The 21,387-nt window shown below is 45.6% G+C and overlaps 3 protein-coding genes across 4 annotated transcripts; all 3 read left to right on the top strand.

Moving 5' to 3' along the window:
• Window positions 1-279: 279 nt before the first annotated feature.
• tmpob (thymopoietin b) lies at window positions 280-4,156 on the top strand. Of its 2 annotated transcripts, none has more exons than XM_084453106.1 (6): window positions 280-749; window positions 1,098-1,215; window positions 1,344-1,511; window positions 1,665-1,750; window positions 2,163-2,266; window positions 2,473-4,156. In XM_084453106.1, exons 1-6 carry the CDS (start codon window positions 528-530, stop codon window positions 2,810-2,812), a joined length of 1,038 nt encoding a protein of 345 aa, XP_084309232.1. In that variant the 5' UTR covers window positions 280-527; the 3' UTR covers window positions 2,813-4,156. The 2 variants fall into 2 exon arrangements, with proteins under 2 accessions (XP_084309232.1, XP_084309231.1); XM_084453105.1 differs by having other exon boundaries at window positions 1,641-1,750.
• A 1,094-nt stretch (window positions 4,157-5,250) lies between these two features.
• Window positions 5,251-15,695, top strand: LOC311321013 (solute carrier family 25 member 3-like). The gene is made up of 7 exons (XM_084452884.1): window positions 5,251-5,446; window positions 6,723-6,850; window positions 7,355-7,534; window positions 8,034-8,215; window positions 8,819-8,991; window positions 14,438-14,548; window positions 15,244-15,695. Exons 1-7 carry the CDS (start codon window positions 5,254-5,256, stop codon window positions 15,402-15,404), a joined length of 1,128 nt encoding a protein of 375 aa, XP_084309010.1. The 5' UTR covers window positions 5,251-5,253; the 3' UTR covers window positions 15,405-15,695.
• Window positions 15,696-18,163: 2,468 nt separating this feature from the next.
• Window positions 18,164-20,858, top strand: ldhbb (lactate dehydrogenase Bb; the record flags this gene model as incomplete). Its single annotated transcript, XM_084452624.1, has 7 exons — window positions 18,164-18,292; window positions 18,966-19,083; window positions 19,205-19,378; window positions 19,730-19,903; window positions 20,133-20,250; window positions 20,380-20,503; window positions 20,691-20,858. 7 exons carry the CDS (start codon window positions 18,164-18,166, stop codon window positions 20,856-20,858), a joined length of 1,005 nt encoding a protein of 334 aa, XP_084308750.1.
• Window positions 20,859-21,387: the final 529 nt, after the last annotated feature.

The following is a 21,387-nucleotide window of genomic DNA, read 5'->3' as shown; positions in this document are numbered from 1 at the left end:
ACATTCATAAAATTCCTTTTTTTGTGTAGTCCCCATCTTTTCACGCAGTAAATGATGAACATTGGGTTTCTATCCCTCTAGTTTTATTGTATAAACTAGACTAGCTAGGCCTCCTCATGATCGCCCAGAGATTAAACAAAAAAGCAAGGTTTCTTTGTGGCGGGTTCAAGTGATCTATTCAAGACAAACCAATCCGCCACGAGTTTATTGGGCTCCTGCAGCCAATAGGGTGCGTGCTTATTGGTGGTTTCCTTGTTCCGTTCCGAACAGACGGTGGCAAGTGGGCAGGGATGCTAACTAGCTTCCCAGCTAATCAAATTGAACCCCTGAATTAGTTTAAAATCCGAATGAATTTTTCAAACGAAACACAGTCTCATCGTGACTCTTTATTTGTGTGAAATGGTCGTAGACTGACTGTTGAGCTAATCCCTCGAAGAAGAACATAATTTTGACGTTATTAGCTTGCTAGCTGGCTCGCTAACCCGGTTTTTCTGTTTGACAACAACCTCTCAACAACACGTATTGGCATGGCAGAATTCCTTGAAGACCCGTCAGTTCTCACGAAGGATAAGCTCAAAAGTGAGCTGACGGCCAACAAAGTGACCCTCCCCAGCGGAGAACATAAAAAAGAAGTCTATGTTCAGTTGTATCTGAAGAACTTGACCGTATTGAACCAAAAAAGTCCACCTTTAGACACCTTCTCTAGTGACGAGGAGCTGCCTGCCTCCAACAAGACTCGCTCTGGGAGAGTAAGTTTATTTATTACAAAATATGCAAAAGCAATAGGCTCAGTGCACCAGCTTCACTACTTCCTGAAAGTCACTTGGCAGCTTTATTTCCTGTCCTATATGATTGGATTGTGATTAATCAGGTGTGAGCTGGGTCTGCAAACACACCTGATTAATCACTTAATCCAATCATATAGGACAGGAAATAAAGATGCCAAGTGACTTTCAGGAAGTATTGGAGCTGGTGCACAGAGCCTATAGCTAGCTACTATAATGTCGCTTTCTCATTCAAGAGAGTGGTGGTGGGTGTTCGCTTTTGTCCAGTTAATCTAATTATGTGCCATATTCACCCCTATAACCCATCTACAGAAAGCCACCAGGAAGACAGACAAGCCTCGCTCGGAGGAAGTAGAAGTCACAGATTTGACCGATGAGGATTTGAAAGATCAGCTGTTGAAGCTTGGCGTAAATCCCGGACCTATTGTAGGTGGGTCAAGACTTACAACACTTACAACTGGGTAAAGTGTGTTACAGAAAGTCAGAATATTATTGTGAGTCAATAGAAATAGGCTGAACTCTGGAATTCAAGGACACATTTGCCCTCTGTGTCCTCAGGCTCCACCCGGAAACTTTATGAGAAGAAATTGCAGAAGCTACTAGACCAACCTGCACCTGAGACTACCCCTAGCCCACCTGAGACTGCCACTACTCTCATTGCTGACTCTAAGGCTGACGGTAGCCAGAATGGCAACACACACTCCGACCAGTACAGTGACAATGAAGGTGAGCTCAGACTATTGGAGAACATGCACAAAAAAATGTATGACTTGATGAATATGATATAATTGTTTCAGAGTTGAAAGACAGTTTCCTTTATTTTTACAATGTTCAATGTCTGTCAATGTTCGTCAGAGGAGATTGTTGTACCTGAACCAGAGCCCGTTCCTGTTGTGGAGAACCCTGTAAGAAGCAGAGGCAAGACTCCCGTCACTGTTAGGACCAGTAGCAGACGACACATTCAGGTGAGGCTTCCTGGCATTATATGACTGAGTCTCTTGATGGTAAATGGTAAATGGACTGCACTTATATAGCGCTTTTCCACCTTAGCGGCACTCAAAGCGCTTTACAATGGCCTCTCATTCACCCATTCACACACCAATGGCGGTAGCTGCCATGCAAGGTGCTAACCTGCTCATTGGGAGCAATTTGGGGTTCAGTGTCTTGCTCAAGGACACTTCGACATGTGGACAGTCAGAGCTGGGATTCGAACCACCGACCCTTCAATCATTGAACGACCCGCTCTACCAACTGAGCTACAGCCCCACGATACATTAGATACACATTAGATACACAATACACGATACATTAGTTGATACATTAGTCTTCATGAATGCATTTTCAGGTAAACTACCTTAATTATTTCTGTGTTCACAGGTGGAGGAGAAGCAAGCAACTGGTGACCAGACCCCTAAGAAAAGTGCAGAGAATGTTGTTGAAGATATACTTGCTAATGAGATCAGTACACGCACAGGCATCAGGTAAGAGTTGTACCTGCTTGACTATACACTTGATTTGTATGCAGTTGCATTGTTGGAATGTTTTGCCATGATTAAAGAATGTCAATTTCATTTTGAATCACACTGAAGTTTCCAGTGATGCACACATGACCATGCAGTGATATTGACAGAGGTAGTTGATCCACCATTTTGTCATCTACATCATCCAAATTGCTTCTTTTCACCAGTGCCACCTGTCGACGACCAATCCGAGGTGCAGCAGGCCGACCGGTGAAGCCCGGCAACTATTGGCTGAATGAGTCCCTGCTTCAACGCAGCATGCTCGCAGAGAGCCACTCAGAGTGTCTCTTTAGGGCTGCAAGCCCAGGCAAGGCTCCAGCCCAGAGGGGCCTTCTGTCTCTTCTGCTGAGGCTGCTGCTGCTCTTCGTGGTGGCAGGTTCTCTGTACTATGCTTACGAGAACCTGGACGCGGAGCAGATCAACTCACTCAAGGGTCTCCTGGACAGAGTGGCCATCCCCCTGGGCATAGGCAGTGAGAGTGTAGCACAGAGTGGTAGAAAGGAGTAAGCACACCCTCACCACACCTTTATCAACCTCTGATCATCTTCTCACCTTTTTATACCAGGCGCCCCTCCATGGACAGACCAGAGTTTGGGAATGGTAGACTGTCTCCCCTCCACATTCTTGCTTCACTCCCATGGGGATTAAGGAAGTATTATATCCTAATCGCAGCAGCTTCTTAACAATGTCTTGTGGCAGTCTGAAAAGACTCTTTTTAATTTGTTTTTAAGCAGCGTGACGTCTTTGTCTTTGTGTGTATTTTCCCTTGTATGTGTAGAACTTGATGTGAAATGGAGAGGACATTCAATGCATGGTTGTAGTTATGAAGGACTAGTTTTCTAATGGTCTGTGCCAGGTCTTTTTTTTTCTGATGATGAAGTGCCTGCACGCTATTAGCATTTAGTCCCCTCCCATTTTAAAGCACAAAGAAATGCTATGAATAATAAATTATACATGTATTTCTGTATGAATTTTGAATTTACACTGTAGTGATAGAGCTAGATAGAAAAACGTAAAGTTTACAGTGCTCAGGTTGATTCTGCTCTAAGTGAAATGTGATCAGCACTGGGAGTTGGACTGTCCAATGTTGGTCCATCAGGTCTTGTCGCAGTATAAGGAAAATCAGCCCATATTTCAAGCTGAGATAGTAACTAATAGTTTATTTGGTGTAGTACGTGTACGTCAGTGCTCAGTAATGCCATCATGCCATTAAGCACTGAGTTACAGTTGGTGGTTAGGTAGTTGACTAGCTCATGGAACCTGATTTAACAAATGACAGTGTAATTGAGTTTGTATTTTAGTTTTAGTGCTTTGATGTGCTGAATGAAGGTAGCTACTCCCATTCCCATGGCTCCATGTATATGGGAAAAGACTGCTTCAGACCACTGATCTGGGGTAAAAGACCTATGGAGGAATTACATTACATTACAGTCATTTAGCAGACGCTTTTATCCAAATTAAATCCGAATTAAATCCAGTTTGAACAAGTAATGGCATTCGGCTAACTGGGCTATACTCCAGTTGAATTATGAATTAAACTGGATTGTACTCCTGCTGAATTATGAATTCAAATTGAATTAATGACCAGTAGACCACAAATGGAGATTTGACTTTAGGAATCAGCTAAAACAAAGTAATACACCTGTCATGAAATTGACTTTGTAAAGAAAAGAAAAACACTGTAAAGAAACTTGTGACATTATTTTCTATTTCAATGTTTTTCCCATGTGTGTTTTTAGCAAAATAAATGTTAAGGCAATATGTTGCAAATGTCTCATTCAAGTGAATTCAATACTAATTTTTATTGTGTCTTCAGATCAGGCAGCTTTGTGTTGGCAGTTGGAAGGGATCGTGAGGGGAAGGGTTTTGGATCAGTTGACGATCACGTGGATTGTATCATGAAATAAATTTGGTAACAGTCTTTTTTGTCTCTTAGGGATTTTCTTGTTGAGACATACTGTACAAAGCTGGGTGGAGCTACCAGTCAGCAATAACGCCTGCATTTAGAAAGCTTTTACTCTTGCCCTGAAAGAGCAACCGGAGTGACACCAACATGCACTTTGTTGTCACTGCATGCATGCGAGTGTGCGCAATGTAGATCGTAATAACACAAAATGAACTCTAGTAGACCTATCAACACTGAGTTATGCTATTTAGTGAGGTATTTCCATGGATGGGTATTTCAGGTAATACTGTTAACTTACAATTTTTTTTACCCAGGGATTGGTTTTATAGTTAGACCATTTATAGGTTTGGCATTTGCACATTTAAAGTATGCTTAGATCAATTTTGTTTTGTTTTTCAAATAAATTCAAACAATGGTTTGAGTAGGCTACACATTAATTCATTGTTCTACTAGCTAAACCGCCCATTTTTGGACTAAACGTTGACGTAGCTGGCAGTGTGGCACAATAATGTAATATTCACAGCAAGGACGGAAGCGCCATCTTACAACTGAAGTCGGAAAGGTGAAATAGGCTACTTTGAAGATAACATTACATCAGAAAGCATGTGGGAGCATTGTGGGGTCGTTTTATAGTTAACGCTAGCTATCAAACTATTGTTCTGACTGTCTCTGCTAGCCTAACGTTAACCGGACAGTGTGTATGTGTATGCTGCTTGATAGTATTAACTTGGCATTACTAGACTAACGTTAACCGGACAGTGTGTATGGCTGCTTGCTAGTATTAACTTGGCATTACTAGACTAACGTTAACCGGACAGTGTGTATGGCTGCTTGCTAGTTTTAACTTGGCATTACTAGACTAACGTTAACGTGGCCCCGAGGCTTTACTTCATCATATATTTTCCTGATTTCCAAATCAATGGTTTTTACGATAGTTAGTTGACACGTATCGTTCCCAATTACCTAACGTTACACTGACTGTTTCAAGTAAAACAGTTTCTGACTTTGTCTGTCTCCACTGCTCCCCACACAGCCACGCAACATGTACCCGACCTCGCTGACGCAGCTGGCCCGGGCGAACCCCTTCAGCGCACCGTTATTCACACTACAACAAGTCGAGGAACCCATTCAAAGCCATGTCCCTCATGGAGAAGGCAGCCATGTCCCTCATGGAGAAGGCAGCCATGTCCCTCATGGAGAAGGCAAGCGCAGGCTGGCCGCTGCTGCTGTGGCCGGTAAGACATGTTCTTGCGCTGAACGTCAGTCAAACTTCAGCGAGCTGGTGGCACCGTCATTGGCCCTCTTTGCAAGCCAACGCTAATTTTTGGCACGGCATGGAGGACCTCCCCTGAAGAGTAAATGCTTTCCAAATGGCAGCAGGACATTTTAGAGGTCGCTCTCACCAAAGTGAAGAAGTTCAGCACACACTGCTCCTGTGTTGCATACATTACCTTATCATGTGATGTGGAAGTCTCCCAATTACTAAAGGTCCCATACTATGAGCAAGTTTGAAGTATGCTGCCTGTATGCAGTCTCTCTATACAAGTTGTTTGTGTTTAAACAGAATGTGTGGTGTATGATTCACATATTGGAAACCCTTGTAAGTTCCAACACACTGTCTTTTCCTCAGAGTGGGATAGTTATGAGTTTGTCTCCTGGAAGTATTTCATCCTGTGTGGCTTCGGTGGGACTCTGAGCTGTGGCACCCCTCACATGGCTGTGGTGCCTCTTGACCTGGTCAAATGCAGGTTGCAGGTCTGTGTCCCAGGGGCTTGCATGGCATGGAGTTGTGCTGTGGATTGCACCGAAACATCCTAAATGTTTGTAGTGACGCCACTCGTATGGTAAATAACTTGTCCTTATCAGTTTAAGCTGTGATTTTAGATGTGGATAAGATACCTATAGCTTCACTTGAAAACTGTGACCCAAAAGTGTTCTCTGACCCTCTTCTCTCCGAGTGTAGTGTAACTATCTGATACTACATGCATGGTTTTCAGTATGGCCTTTAGCCTACTAACAAACCCAGGGACATTCTTTGCTTGGACAGACTTGTAGGCTGTAGTGTGTTGCAGAACAAGTTCTCACCTGAATACTATGGAACGAGGGGTGAAAATTAACTTTTGGCTCACGGTGAGTCACCTGCCAAGGGGACTGTAGATGAAAAAATCTACCGGCCAAGTTGTTTTGTTTTTTTTCAGTTAGCCTTCCGAAATCTAGTCACCAATTGGAAATTTTACCTGCATTTGACAGGTGGCAGGTGTTAATTTTCAGCCCTGGGTGGAACTAAGGTCAGGCATTGTATAAAAACATTAATGATTCAATAAATGCAAAGATTACGTTGCCGTGAATTCTCTACACAGCATAAGTGCCTAGATACCAGGGCATAGTATCAATGTTCATTTGGAACTGTATTTGAATAGCCAACATTGTGTTGCAGTTTGGTAAGTTCCAACATGTCATCATGGGCTGATCTAACAGCATGTCGTGCTTGTGTCGTATTCCCCACTGCAGAGTCTGAAGTGAGCTGTGAATTTGGCTCCATGAAATACTATGCGTTGTGCGGCTTCGGGGGCATCCTCAGCTGTGGAATCACACACACAGCGGTCGTACCCCTCGACCTGGTCAAGTGCCGTCTGCAGGTATGTACCTGAGCTCTACACCAAAGTTGCTGCGTTTTGTAGACGTTAACCTTTCCTCAGCAGTAGGGATGTTAATAGTTAATCGACTATCAATTGCCGATAAGAATTTACTTGTAAGATTTGGTTGCTCGATTAATTGCTTGCTAATGGAACAGAACTTTTTTGGGGGGGAACGAACGTTATCAACGGGAGTTGCGTGAAATGTAATCATGATTTAGGGTCTGACTGCACATGAGGGCGCCGCGCCATGTAGTGAAGGCTAATTGGGATGCTGGGAAATTTCAACCACACAGCGGAAGACGACGCAAAAATGAAGCGAGCAAAGCGCAGTCCAGCGTGGGACGTTCTTATTGATTAATCGACTATCGTTTGTTAAGGTTAACAGTTATCGATTAATGAAATTCCTTGAAATTTGCTACCCTACTCAGCAGCACTATACATTTATGTCACTTACATTTTGTGGCAGTTGGTAATCATCTCTTCCCTGTCACTGTCCTTTTTTAGGTGGACCCAGGCAAGTACAAGAGCATCTTCAAAGGTTTCTCAATCACAGTGAAGGAGGATGGCGTCCGGGGTCTGGCCAAGGGCTGGGCTCCCACCCTCATCGGCTACTCCATGCAGGGTCTTTGCAAGTTCGGTTTCTACGAGGTGTTCAAGACCATGTACAGCGACCTGCTCGGAGAGGTAAAAGAGGTCACACTTTACAATAAGGGTCACAAAAAACATGCTTATTTAGGGTTAGGTTACTAATGTTAGGGTTAGGTGAGTTAACATAAATGACATTAGTAAATGGTTGATAGAGACATTAGTTAACTGTTACTTAATGCATGAACTCATGCTAATTGTAAAGTTTTACTGTAAAAGATGACTTAACAGTGGGACACGACATAAAGCTTAATTAATTAATTGATTGATTGACAGGCTCTTCCTCATCACATTAATCATTTAGCTGACACTTTAATCCAAAGTGAATTAGAATAACTGCATTTAACGTAGGAAAAGTCAGTGTACTATTACTTGTCTGAACTCACAAGTGGATCTCCTTTCTAAAACAAATAACTAAGAGCATAATCTAGTGCTGAAGGCAAAGTGAAGAATATCTGTTATGTTGTTGTTATGTTATTGATATGTTATTGACATTGTTATGTTATGTATATGACCCTGACATACATCATACAACTAGGAAAACACCTACCTGTGGAGGACATCTCTGTACCTGGCGGCCTCCGCCAGCGCCGAGTTCTTCGCTGACATAGCCCTGGCCCCCATGGAGGCGTGTAAGGTGCGCATCCAGACCCAGCCCGGCTACGCCAACACCCTGAGAGAGTGTGCGCCCAAGATGTATGCTGAGGAGGGACTCTGGGCGTGAGTGTTTCTTTCTGTCACTTTCTCCTTGGGGGGCGCTCCTGTCTGGCTGCTGTTCTCTCTCTGAGAGATGATGTATGCTTTAGGAAGCTTGGCGGAGTTCATTAAATGACCATTAAATGTTCATTAATTTTATTCAATTTAAATTCATAAATTTAATAAAATACAAATTTTGTAAAGCATGGGGAAAAAAGGCAGACTACTTTGTATATATGAACTGAGTTTGAGAAAATGGATTGTTCTTTATTTTGTTACATTTTTATTCAATGGATTTATTGTACATGTAATGTACTGTATTAATGTGTCTTGTAAGCCCATGTGGGCTGGGCACCTTTTGGTGCATGAAACAGGAAATAAACCAATATCATAACATATCATACAGCTGGAGGTGCTGAGTCATTGGCATTTAAGAGTCTACCTGCTCCTCAGCCCCATTACTGCACTGGCCCTTCACTGGGAATCGACCAGTGCAGACGGGCTGAGGGGGCGGACATGCTTACCTACTGTGATGTCATATCGGGGATGTCTATTTCCTGTCCTGAATCTGATCACACAATATTTAATCCAGCAAATGACTTCTTGACTTGGCCACCTCGACTTTAGCTTCTACAAGGGTGTGGTTCCTCTGTGGATGAGACAGATCCCCTACACTATGATGAAGTTCGCCTGCTTTGAGAGAACAGTGGAGCTGCTATACAAGTATGTGGTGCCCAAGCCCCGCAGCGAGTGCTCCAAGCCGGAACAGCTGGTGGTCACCTTCGTGGCTGGCTACATTGGTGAGGCCAATTGATGATAATGGTGAAGTATGGAGCATGTGTCATTTCAGTCAGTCTAGATGAAGTCTAGATTTGTGTGCTTTTCACATCAGAATGCGTTCAACTTAATGTACAATGAAAGTCTCTTTGAATATTGATGAATATGATGTTGAAGATGGTGTTGCTGTGTTCCTTTACTGTCGAGGGGTCTGACTCATCTTTGTCCTCTGTCCCCTGCAGCTGGTGTGTTCTGTGCTGTTACGGCCCCTCTCAGGCTGTTATGTCTAGGAGTGTAAAGGGAGAGGGGCAACCGCAACAAGCGGTGCCTGCGTGTGGCCAAGTATGGGTAATGTTTAAGCAGACTAATGGAATGTAGGCCTAATAACTAAAGTGAAACGTAACACCCCCACCCATAAAGAGCAAACCTATAGGATTTGTGACAAACCATAAATGAACAAAAAAAACATGCATAGTAAATAATGCATAATAGTTTTACCAAATGAATTACATGGATGAACTAAAGCAACTAAAGCAATCAAAATAAACAAGCAAAACAGAAAAGGGACCTAAGCACGCGACAGCGCGTCCGCTAAGACATTCTCAGACCCTTTCTTGTGCTTGATGACCAAATTGTAACCCTGGATCACCAAGGCCCACCGCATGAGGCGGTGGTTGTGGTTGTACATTCGATGTAAGAAAACCAGCGGATTATGATCCGTGTACACCACTACAGGGAGATGAGATGAACCAACATAAACCTCAAAAAACTGTAAAGCAAATAATAATGCTAGCGTCTCCTGTTCAATCGTGGAGTAGCGCGACTGACACGCGTTAAACTTCCGAGAAAAATAACAAACGGGGTGATCAATCCCATTAGCATCCTCTTGTAGTAAAACGGCACCAGCGCCAACCACACTAGCATCTACCTCCAGCTTAAATGGCTTACTGAAGTCAGGCGCAGCCAGGACTGGTGAAGAGCTGAGGAGAGTCTTCACGGCTGCGAACGCACCCTGGCACTCAGGGGACCAGCGGAATGCTACGGTCGGACTGAGTAGAGATGTTAACGGGGCAACAACAGAGGAGAAATTACGACAGAACCCGCGGTAATAGCCACCCATCCCGAGGAATCTGCGCAACTCACGGCGGGTTGCAGGAGGAGGGTACCTGACGATAGCTGCCACTTTATCAGCCAGCATACGGACCTTACCCTGCCCTACCTGCTTGCCAAGATAGGTCACAGTAGCTCTCGCAAACTCGCACTTAGCGAGGTTCAAAGTCAAGGACGCCCTGGCTAGACACTCAAACACGGTTCTCAGTGAGTGGAGATGTTCGGACCAGGTCTCGGAGTGAACCACTAGGTCGTCCAGATAGGCGGTGCAGTTTGGGACATCTGCCAGCACGATGTTCTATCTACTAATACAGTCATCCAGTCGTGGCAACGGGAAACAGTCAGGTACAGTCACAGCATTCACTTTTCTGTAGTCGGTACAAAACCTGGCTGTACCATCAGGCTTTGGAACCAGAATGCATGGAGAACTCCATGAGCTGGAGCTGGGCACTGCCAAATTATTCTCCAGCAAATACTGAACCTCACGTTTCATAGCTGAGCGTTTTGTCACGTTGACGCGGTATGCGTGCTGCTTAATGGGCACCGCGTCACCCACGTCCACGTCATGTTCCAGCACGTTAGTGCAGCTAGGAACATCACTGAAAAGACAGGGGAAATCATTAATCAAGCGGATGACATCGGATTTTTGCTCTTCACTTAAATGTTCTAAATGAGAGGAGAGAGACCTGAGCATGTCGGAGTTCCCCAAACGCGCACACTGCTCAGGCACATTTCGCAGCACCAACCCGTCCTCGTCCCCATCAACCATAAAGTCACGCACCAGTGCCGCCGAGGCCACAGACGAGACAGCGGGCACAGCTGTCTGGTCAGAATGTACAGATAAAACCTCTCTGGCATGGTAACGCTTTAACATGTTAATGTGACAAATGTGGGTAGCGCGCTTCCTGTCCGGTGTCTGTACAACATAATCAGTGTCGCTAAGCTTTTTCTCTATCTGGTAAGGACCTGAAAAGCGGGCAGAGAGAGAAGACCCTGGAATAGGTAGGAAGACTAACACACTGTCACCAGGCTGGAAAAATCGAAAATCTGCTTTTCTGTCAAAATGCTGCTTCATCTTCTTTTGGGAAGAACCAAGCGCGTCTCTGGCTAGCGCGCATGCACCATGTAGTCGCTCCCTAAACTGGCTAACATATTCCAGCACACTACGCGAGCCAGCGGCGGGCGACATAATCTGGTCTTTCAATACTTTTAACGGACCACGAACCGTATGCCCAAAAACGAGCTCAGCGGGACTAAAACCTAACGACTCTTGAACTGTCTCACGGGCAGCAAATAGCAGCAACGGAACGCCCTCATCCCAGTCTCTCTCTGTGTCCATACAATATTTACGCAGCATAGATTTAAAAGTCTGGTGCCACCTTTCCAAAGCACCTTGGCTTTCGGGATGGTAGGCACTGCTCACACTGTGTGTAATGGAGAGAGATTTTAAAACCTGCTCAAACACTTTCGACAAAAAATTCGTTCCCTGGTCCGTTTGTACCATTTTCGGGAGACCGAAAGTAGAAAAGAACTTGACCAAAGCTTTCAGCACGGCTTTGGACGTGATATTACGCAGTGGAACAGCTTCAGGATATCGAGTAGCAGAGCACATCATCGTTAACATATATTGATTCCCAGACTTAGTTTTCGGAAGTGGGCCTACACAGTCGACTATCACCCTCTCGAAAGGTTCTCCCATAACGGGAATAGGGTGCAAGGGAGCCGGAGGAATTACCTGGTTCGGCTTCCCAGTGACTTGACAAGTATGACATGTTTTGCAGTAGCGGGTCACATCGGTTTTCAAACCAGGCCAATAAAAATGCCGAAGGACCCTGTCATAGGTCTTAGTCACCCCTAGGTGACCAGACCACGGGATATCATGAGCTAGGGCCAGCACTCTCAGACGCAGGGCGGAGGGAACGACAACCTGAACCACCACACTCCAGGTATCGTCAACACGGGGAGTCCACCTGCGCAACAGAAGATCATCCTCGATAAAGTAGGCTGCTTGCAATGACATAGCTTCCTCTGGACTAACCGCAGCAGCAAAACACGGCGACAGACTAGTATCCTCCTTTTGGGCCTGAATAAGCTCTGTACGGGTGACGGGTAAATGTAAAGCTGCCTCTTCATAATTTACCACTTTCTTATCCGAACCAGAGCTAGGCACCTGAGCCTTTTCGCCTGAGAATACAGGAGCAAACACGGTATCGGTTAGACCAATCGCGTCAGGGCAACGACGTGCCTGGGCACGCGTCACTGCACAAGTGGGGAATACCTCGGGGAACTCCTGGCCTAAATGATCCATGGAATGCTCGATGGGAGTGTCTAACACTTCCAACGTAGGCGTCACTTTGCCCCCTGCTACATCGTTTCCTAAAATCATCGACACACCCTGAATAGGCAGACTAGCCTGCACGCCGACACGGAAACATCCACTAACCAACTCACAATCCAAGTTAACCTGGTGGAGGGGCACAGGTACATAACCCATTTCAATACCTTGCAACACTACATTAGAGCCACTGTACGACTTGTCCGACCACGGCAAGGCATCGGCCAAAATAAGAGACTGCGCCGCACCAGTATCTCGTAAAATCAGAATGGACGTCTTCGTTGGCTCACCAGTGAGCGAGACCAACCCCTGAAATATGAATGGCCGATAACTAGACTCAGGAAGGGCCGACACACTAGAAACCAAACTAGAACCACTCTTAACTGGTTTCACCAAGCCAACACCCTTAGTCTGAGGGGGTGGTTGTTTACGTTTTAAAATGACACAATCGGCGATCACATGTCCTGGCTTATGGCAGTAAAAACAGCTACGCTCCTCTTTCGAGTTACGCCCCACGAACACACCCTGACTACTCTGAGAGGGAACACTGATACTCTTACCATTACCATTTCGACTGGTCTCACTACGACCTGGGGTGGAAAATACAGTCTTGTGGGTCAAGGTAAACTCGTCCGCGAGCACTGCCGCCTGGGCAAGGGACGTCACCTTTTGCTCATTCAAATAAACTGTTAAGCGCTCGGGAAGACAGTTTTTAAATTCTTCCAACAAGATTAACTCACGCAAACTCACAGGCTCCGTAGCCTTACTGGCAGCACACCATCTGTCAAAGAGAGTTTCTTTCTCTCGAGCAAACTCTACAAACGTTTTCCCAGAAACCTTTTTATGGCCCCTAAACTTTTGTCTGTAGGCTTCAGGGACTAACTCGTAAGCGCGTAATACAGCGGCTTTGACCACATCGTATTTTAGACTATCATCCAGGCTAAGGGCAGCTACAACTTCTTGAGCCTTGCCAACTAATTTGCACTGGAGGAGAATTGGCCAAACATCTCGGGGCCAACAGAGAGTAGTGGCAATACGCTCGAACGCACAGAAATACGATGCAACTTCTGACTCTCTGAACTGAGGTACGAGAACAATGTTCTTACTCACGTTAAACGTGTCAACTGACTGGCCGGATGGCGTAATCACTCGAGGGGTGGAATTCCAAACAGGAGCCGGAACCAAGGCCGCTGCCCCAGCCTCCAACTCGAGCTGGCGAATTCTCACCGCCTTGTCCGCCTCAATCTCAAGTCGTTTGACTTCAAGTCGGTGCGCATTCTCCATCACCTGCGCCCGATCATCTCTCTCCATTTGGAGACGTGCCAGCCGCACCTTCAGGCGCGCGCCTGGGGATGCCCCACCCAAACTCGACATACTGGGAGACTGTGGGTCATACCGTGGCATGGTGGTGGGATGTAGACGCGGTGGCGACTGCAGACCTACCACAGACACGGCCACTGCCGGACCCGTGGTCGGACCGTCGTCACCCAACTCCACATCACTCCCTCCCGTCTTAACGGGGACCACATCTACACCCTCGTCAGGAGGAGGAGGCGGAACGACAGGCACACCGGAGACCAACACTCTCATGCCCGCCAACCCGGCCAGCACCTCCCGCTTAACCTCAGCCTTCACTAGATGCCTTTGCACCGGGACCTCATAATGCTCAGCAATAGCAATCAAATCTTTTTTATGACACGCGTCCAACAACGCTACCGACGGCGCGTCAATAAACAACTGCACTATGGAGGCAGCCATCACCACAATACCACATCAACAACAAAAAATGCAAAATAAGTCAACACAAAACACTAACCATACCCAACAGAACCTGAATATCGCAGACACAAAAAACCGGGAAAATAAATCCCGGACGAGCCCCCATTCATGTTACGGCCCCTCTCAGGCTGTTATGTCTAGGAGTGTAAAGGGAGAGGGGCAACCGCAACAAGCGGTGCCTGCGTGTGGCCAAGTATGGGTAATGTTTAAGCAGACTAATGGAATGTAGGCCTAATAACTAAAGTGAAACGTAACATGTGCCATCGTGTCCCACCCTGCTGACTCAGTGGTGTCTGTACTCAACAAGGAGAGCGGCAGTACAGCTGTCCAGGTGCTCAAGAAGCTTGGACCCAAGGGTGAGTAATGGATTCCTCAGAGTCCCTCTTAAAGTGAGGAGATGCACTGAGGTCAACACGCTCCTTAGATCCACCTCTGGGGGGCGCTCCTGTGCTGCTACTGCTCTCTCTCTCTCTCTGAGTGCTGCAGCTCCGGTGCAGACGCCCCCAGCAGCTTTCTGGCTGTACAGTTGGAGGTGCTTGAGTCATTGGCGTGTGAGAACAGTCTACCTGCTCCTCAGCCCTCACACTGCACTGACCCTTCACTGGGAATCGACCAGGGCAGACCGGCTGGGGAGCGGACATGCTTATAGGGCTGGGTATCGATTAGAATTTCAAGAATCGATTCGATTCCGATTCACAAGCTTCAGAATCGATTATCACGATTCAATTCGATCCGATTCAATATCGATTCGGTTAGTGTTACTAAAACCTGTTTTTTTGAGCTGTAACCATAATTACATGACTGCCAAGTTATGCAACACATCAATACTAGGTCTGGGTATCGATACTGATTTCCAAAAATGAATGAATTAATTAATTAACTATTCATTCCTTCATTTATTCATTCATTAAATAAAAGATCGATTTTGGGATTCATGAATCGATTCTGAATCATTTTTTAAACCCAGCCCTACATGCTTAGACCGCATACTAGCCTTCGGTTGGATGTTGATGTTTTTACGAACCTAGTGTTGCTCTCTCGCCCCCTTCAGGCGTGTGGAAGGGTCTTGTGGCTCGTATCATCATGATCGGCACCCTGACGGCCCTGCAGTGGTTCATCTACGACTCTGTCAAAGTGTACTTCCGCCTGCCCCGCCCCCCTCCCCCAGAGATGCCCGAGTCCCTGAAGCAGAAGCTGGGGCTCACCGAATGAGCCTGAGGCCTTGTGTTACACCCCCCTGCACAACACAGTGGCCTTATGTTACACCCCTCCCAGACCAATACCGTACGCACTAGGCCCTGCCGCCTGGCCTGCTGCCTGGCCTGCTGCCTACATATCCTGAGCTACTGGTCAGATGTCGTTTCTGAGGAATAAGGGAGAATGGTTCAGCCCCCCCCCCCCATGGGGATTTGGGTATAGAGGGAAGAGGAAACAAGATGCATTCAGGTTTTAACTGCATCCAACTCTAGATGTTCAACGTTCTAATAAGAAAAAGGTAAATGTTCTAAAAATATATATATAAAAATTTTAAAAAAAAGTGAAAAGAACTCGTGTCTCGTGTTTTAGAAATGAGGTTTGTTATGTTTGATCGTCCTCTTCAATGTGAATTATGATGAATAACAGCCTGTATGTAAGATGTAACAGCTTTGGAGAGCATAATGCAATTTTACCAATTCCTCCTGAAGTGATTCCCTTGTTTGTAACTGGGTGTGTTTAGCCCTCTAAGACTGGGTGAGGATTTACATTATATTTATTGGAATTTTTCCATAGGAATTACATAATACAGTACTTAATGTCCATCCGGTGTCTGATGTCAGTGGAAGTTGTAAAACAAGTGCACGTGTCTGATTACATCTGGTTTAAAAAATCTCATGGTATCTTATAAATAGCTTATTCAGTTTAGTTGGAGTCCATAATGGTGGACACAGTGAAGCAGGGGCCGAATCAACTGGGAGGTGCAGCTTGGTTTCCTCATGCACAGCTTAGTGTCCATTGCGACGGCTACTTCTCTTGCAGTGTGCCAGTCCAAATGTGAGATGAGTGAGACCCGTGGAGGTATAAGGTGAGATCGCTCCCTTCCACATCATGGTAGAGAGGCTAACCTGCTCCATAGGTAATCCTGATTGGGGGGGGGGGCTTAGTGCTGATCACATCCAGGTTGCATGCAGCAGCTGAGGAACAGCAGCCACACTCGACACTGAACGACAAAGGTAAGACATGACGAATTTAAACAAGGGAAAGGCATGTGAAACAGGTGTGTGGATGAGGAAAGTCAAGCTCATGGTGTGTATCACTGAAATCGCTGTCAGTTGAGTTTGAATTTGAAAGATGGGTGAATACACTATAGGCTACTTAAGAATCAGTAGGCTTTCATGTTTGACAAAAGTTCAATAGGATATTAATTTACTTTAAACGGGTTTATCATAGTCTGGCCCTTTGTTTTATTAGCCTACTTTCACGCATCACGTGGCTGCCTGCAACCCATTATAGCATGTAGAAATGATTAATTCAGGTTTAGTTGTTCGACTAAACACTAGAATGGGCAAGATGCGTGATCTAATCGACTGACTGTGGTATGATTGTTGGTAGAGTTCACAGAGAACGGTGAGATAAATAAAAACATCCAGAGCGGCAGTTCTGTGGACACGAACACCTTGTTAATGACAGGTCAGAGGAGAATGTCCAGACTCATTCAATCTAAACAAAAGGCCACACATCACGGAAAGGCCACATAGGGCAGCTTGAATCCATACCACAGAGAATGCAGGCTGTTCTGGAGGCATAGGGGGATCCAACCAGGTAGCCTACTGAGTGTGGTTTGATCATGTAAAATGTATATTGATGTTCTCAACCATTTCACCTATTCAATTGCGCCTATAAAGCAATATTAAACCGTGTGAACACGTTTAGTATTTTGTTATTGTATTGAATTAAAATGTTGACATATTCGTGAAGCAAAATAGCTATAACCATATAATCGTTATTCCAATGCGCGCGCGCGGCTTCATCGGTGCATAGCCAGTTGAGACATTTTGGATTAGAATGCCATCTTCCCCAACTCTGACAAGGGTTATCCTCGGCCATATTGTCCATAGCACCAAGCTCAGACCGACGATGGCATGTTTGACCCAACTAAAGTGGTCTGCCCTGCCTTGAAGTTCAATGCCTTTAAACACTGCAATTCACCGCACGTTTGTGCCCGTAGTGCCGTGCTTTCTCCCTGTAATCCCACATCCACGAATTTAATTTTAATGTCTTAACCTAAGCACTTATTTTTGGTGACCTTGGCTTCGCAGCATTACTTTTTGTTCCCCACAATCACTGATGAGACTGGCGCAGCATTGGGATACAAGTAGCACCCCACTCTCCTTGGGCATCATCCCCTTTACATGACTTCTATGATGTACTATGCCAGTCATCACTGGACAATAGAATATTGACACAAAGTGTGCTCTGCATCTGACACTTTAGAACATTTACGTAGGCTAGTAACATTAACGATCACATTCCCAATATTCTCATCAAGTGAAGATCAACTCAGATATAAAATGTTTGCCCTCCTCACTGGGTAGGCTGAGGTGGAGGCGCAGCAGATGGAGGCTGTGTTGAAGGATTACACTAACTCCTTAAAGACTTAGCGGGCAAGTTTGGCAGGCGATTTAAGCAGACTCCTTCCTGATCAGACTGGTTTTGACAACAGGGAGTCTGGGAGGTGGAGAGGCTGCAGGGGGGGCTGGGCTCTGGGAAGGCTCTAGTCTGCCATGTTCATTACATGGTGGTGTTTATACCTTGCAGCGTGGAACATTGTCAAACAAAACAAATATTCTATTCTTGTTTGTGTCAGGAGTACTTGTGTGTGTGTGTGTGTGTGTGTGTTTATGTGTCAAATGCATTACTTATATTCAAGTTGGTGCATTAGTTGCCATCAGTGACCTGTTTGTGTGTTTGGGTACAGTTTCTCAGCATTCAACATGGCCTCAGTTCTGGAGAAGCTCCTCACCCCCATGTTCAGCGGGCCAGCTGAGCACCCCAGGAACAAGGTGACGGTGGTGGGCGTGGGCCAGGTGGGCATGGCCTGTGCTATCAGCATCCTGCTCAGGGTAAGACTGCTCCAGCCACAGCCGCCCCTAATACCTAGTAGTGTGTAAGTGTCTAGTCTCCTACATCAGCACACTGTATTACAGCCCTCTTGGTGTTATGTATCAGCACTAGATTATGCTCTTAGTCACTTGTTTTAAAAAGAAGATGCACTTGTGAGTTCTGGCTAGCAGTAGTACATTGGCTTTTCCTACATTAAATGCAATTATTGTTAGTCGCTTTGGATAAAAGCGTCTGCTAAATGAATGTAATGTAATGTTATGCTGTCACTGTCCCTTTGCTTGTATGCAATGTTTTTACTTCATTCCTTTATAATTTATTCTTTTATTACTTTATTGTCCATTGTTCAGTTATGCTGCAACACTAGTTTTGTTACAGTGTTATTACAATGCCATATTCTGCACAAGTTTTCATAAACAACAATCATCTTTCTCTCTATCCCCCTATCTCTCTCTCTCTCTCTCTCTCTCTCTCCCTCTCTCTATCCCTCTCTCTCTCTCTCTCTCTCTCTCCCTCTTACTCTCTCTCTCTCCCTCTCTCTCTCTCCCTCTCTCTCCCTCTCTCTCCCTCTCTCTCTCCCTCTCTCTCTCTCTCTCTCTCCCTCTCTCTCTCTCCCTCTCTCTCTCTCTCTCTCCCTCTCTCTCTCCCTCTCTCTCTCTCTCTCTCTCTCTGCAGGAGCTGGCTGATGAGCTCGCCTTGGTTGACGTGATGGAGGACAAGCTGAAGGGAGAACTGATGGACCTGCAACATGGGAGCCTTTTTCTCAAAACCTCCAAGATTGTTGCAGATAAGGGTGAGTATGTAAATCAAATCGAACGTCATTCATAAAGCATGTTTCATACACAGAGGCAACACAATGTGTGTGTGTATGGAGCACCAGAACCAGAATGTCTGACTGATTCTCCCTTTCCCAGACTACTCCGTGACAGCAAACTCGCGCATCGTGGTGGTGACGGCTGGCGTTCGCCAGCAGGAGGGAGAGAGCAGGCTGAACCTGGTCCAGAGGAACGTCAACATCTTCAAACACATTGTCCCCCAGATCGTGAAACACAGCCCCAACTGCATCATCATTGTGGTGTCCAACCCTGGTACACTCACGCAGACATAATACCCCAACTATCAAACACCCTGGTACACTCACGCAGACATAATACCCCAACTATCAAACACCCTGGTACACTCACGCAGACATAATACCCCAACTATCAAACACCCTGGTACACTCACGCAGACATAATACCCCAACTATCAAACACCCTGGTACACTCACGCAGACATAATACACCAACTATCAAACACACAAACACTATCACATGGCCCCGATCTTTCTCATACACTGAGCCATACAGGTACAGGCAGAAAGTTTGTCATACCCACACACGCTGGCCTACAAGTACTACATGGAACTGTAAATCAAAACACACTTCCCCCTGCCATAGTTGACGTGTTGACCTATGTGACCTGGAAGCTGAGCGGCCTCCCAAAGCACCGCGTCATCGGCAGCGGCACCAACCTGGACTCCGCCCGCTTCCGCTACCTGATGGCTGATAAACTGGGCATCCACTCCAGCAGCTTCAACGGCTGGATCTTGGGAGAGCATGGAGACTCCAGTGGTGAGTTTGTGGGTGTGGTTGTACCCTCAACTTTGAGAGAGGCTTATCTTTTGTAATTGAATTATTTAGTTGACTTGAGGCTTATTTACCTCATTTAAAGTCAGTGTGACAGAGTGAAGCTCGGGGTCAGTGTGAAAGGTTCAGGTTTACAGACAGAAAGTGCTGTTAATCTGGGTCGTGTGGGAGTTACTGTAAAAGGTGAAGAGGTTTACTGGTAACTGTGTCCCAGTGCCTGTGTGGAGCGGAGCTAACGTAGCTGGAGTGAACCTACAGACGTTAAACCCCAACATCGGCACGCACTGCGACAGTGAGAACTGGAAGGAGACTCACAAGATGGTGGTAGACAGGTAATATACATAGCAGAAATTATGATTTTGTTTACTGATGTTGTTTAGTTTCTGTGTAAAATCAAATAGCTTGGCTCTTTTGTTCCAATGGACGTATTGATTATAGGTGTCTGTATGTGTATGTGTCAGTGCCTATGAGGTGATCCAGCTGAAGGGTTACACTAACTGGGCCATTGGATTGAGTGTAGCTGACCTGACAGAGAGCCTTATCAAGAATATGAACCGAATCCATCCTGTATCCACCATGGTGAAGGTGAGCTCTTCACACACACAGACGGTCAAATGCCCACACACACATCAGATGAGATGAACATGCAATATAGACGGATGGAAACACCTTTCCTCCATCCCCACCCTCGCACCTTCAAACACACATACACACACCACCTCAATACAAAATGGACTAACGTACTAACAGAGGCGATGCTGTTGGTTGACAGGGCATGTATGAGATCGAAGAAGAGGTGTATCTGAGCCTGCCCTGCGTGCTGAACAGTGAGGGCGTGGCTAGTGTGGTCAACATGACCTTGACAAGCGATGAGATCGCCCAATTGAAGGGCAGCGCCGACACGCTGTGGGACATCCAGAAGGACTTGGCGGATGTGTAAGAGGACAGCAGGGGGCGTTCAAGTCAACTCAAGCTGCTTATCACCTACTACAGTATTACTCACCAGTCCAAAAATACATACTGCACTAGTACCTCTTTAGATTCCCAGGCATATAGGGTCTGGTGCCAAGAGCATTAGGTGTCAGAATCTGCATATGGCTGCTTATAGGAGAAGGGGCAGAGGAAGGTGTGAGTTCAGATCAAATGCTTTGCGTCCTTTCTCCTTGTTTGGTGAGGAAGAAGTGAGAAGAATTGTCAATCATGTAATTTGATGCATAATAAAGCAGTGTTGTTGTTGCTTGAATAGAAAATGTATTGTTTCATTATTAATAGTTTGAAATGGATTTAGTTGGTTTGATAATGTGAACTTTCCTCAATGCTATAATTACAGTATAATCTCTTTGCCTATAGGACAGTGTTATTCCAATATGCAGGTACTGTCTATACCAGGCTATTATAACAAGTGTATGCACTCTTTGCCTTGTGACCTCAGTTTGACCCAGAGGTGGTAACTGTCATTTCATATTGTG

The sequence above is a fragment of the Borostomias antarcticus genome (genome assembly GCF_949987555.1).
Source record: "Borostomias antarcticus genome assembly, chromosome: 18".
NCBI lineage: Eukaryota > Metazoa > Chordata > Actinopteri > Stomiiformes > Stomiidae > Borostomias > Borostomias antarcticus.
The sequence above is the reverse complement of the archived record's forward strand: the minus strand, read 5'-3'. Positions and strand labels throughout refer to the sequence as shown.

What these genes read in the sequence shown, in the direction of transcription:
- tmpob (XM_084453105.1), top strand. Translation starts at nt 528, where the DNA reads ATGGCAGAATTCCTTGAAGACCCGTCAGTTCTCACGAAGGATAAGCTC. An exon ending in AAATCCCGGACCTATTGTAG is followed by an intron (nt 1,216 to 1,343) that starts GTGGGTCAAGAC and finishes CTGTGTCCTCAG; the next exon opens with GCTCCACCCGGAAACTTTAT. An exon ending in CCAGTACAGTGACAATGAAG is followed by an intron (nt 1,512 to 1,640) that starts GTGAGCTCAGAC and finishes AATGTTCGTCAG; the next exon opens with AGGAGATTGTTGTACCTGAA.
- LOC311321013 (XM_084452884.1), top strand. Translation starts at nt 5,254, where the DNA reads ATGTACCCGACCTCGCTGACGCAGCTGGCCCGGGCGAACCCCTTCAGC. An exon ending in ACAGCGACCTGCTCGGAGAG is followed by an intron (nt 7,535 to 8,033) that starts GTAAAAGAGGTC and finishes TCATACAACTAG; the next exon opens with GAAAACACCTACCTGTGGAG. An exon ending in GCTGAGGAGGGACTCTGGGC is followed by an intron (nt 8,216 to 8,818) that starts GTGAGTGTTTCT and finishes CCTCGACTTTAG; the next exon opens with CTTCTACAAGGGTGTGGTTC.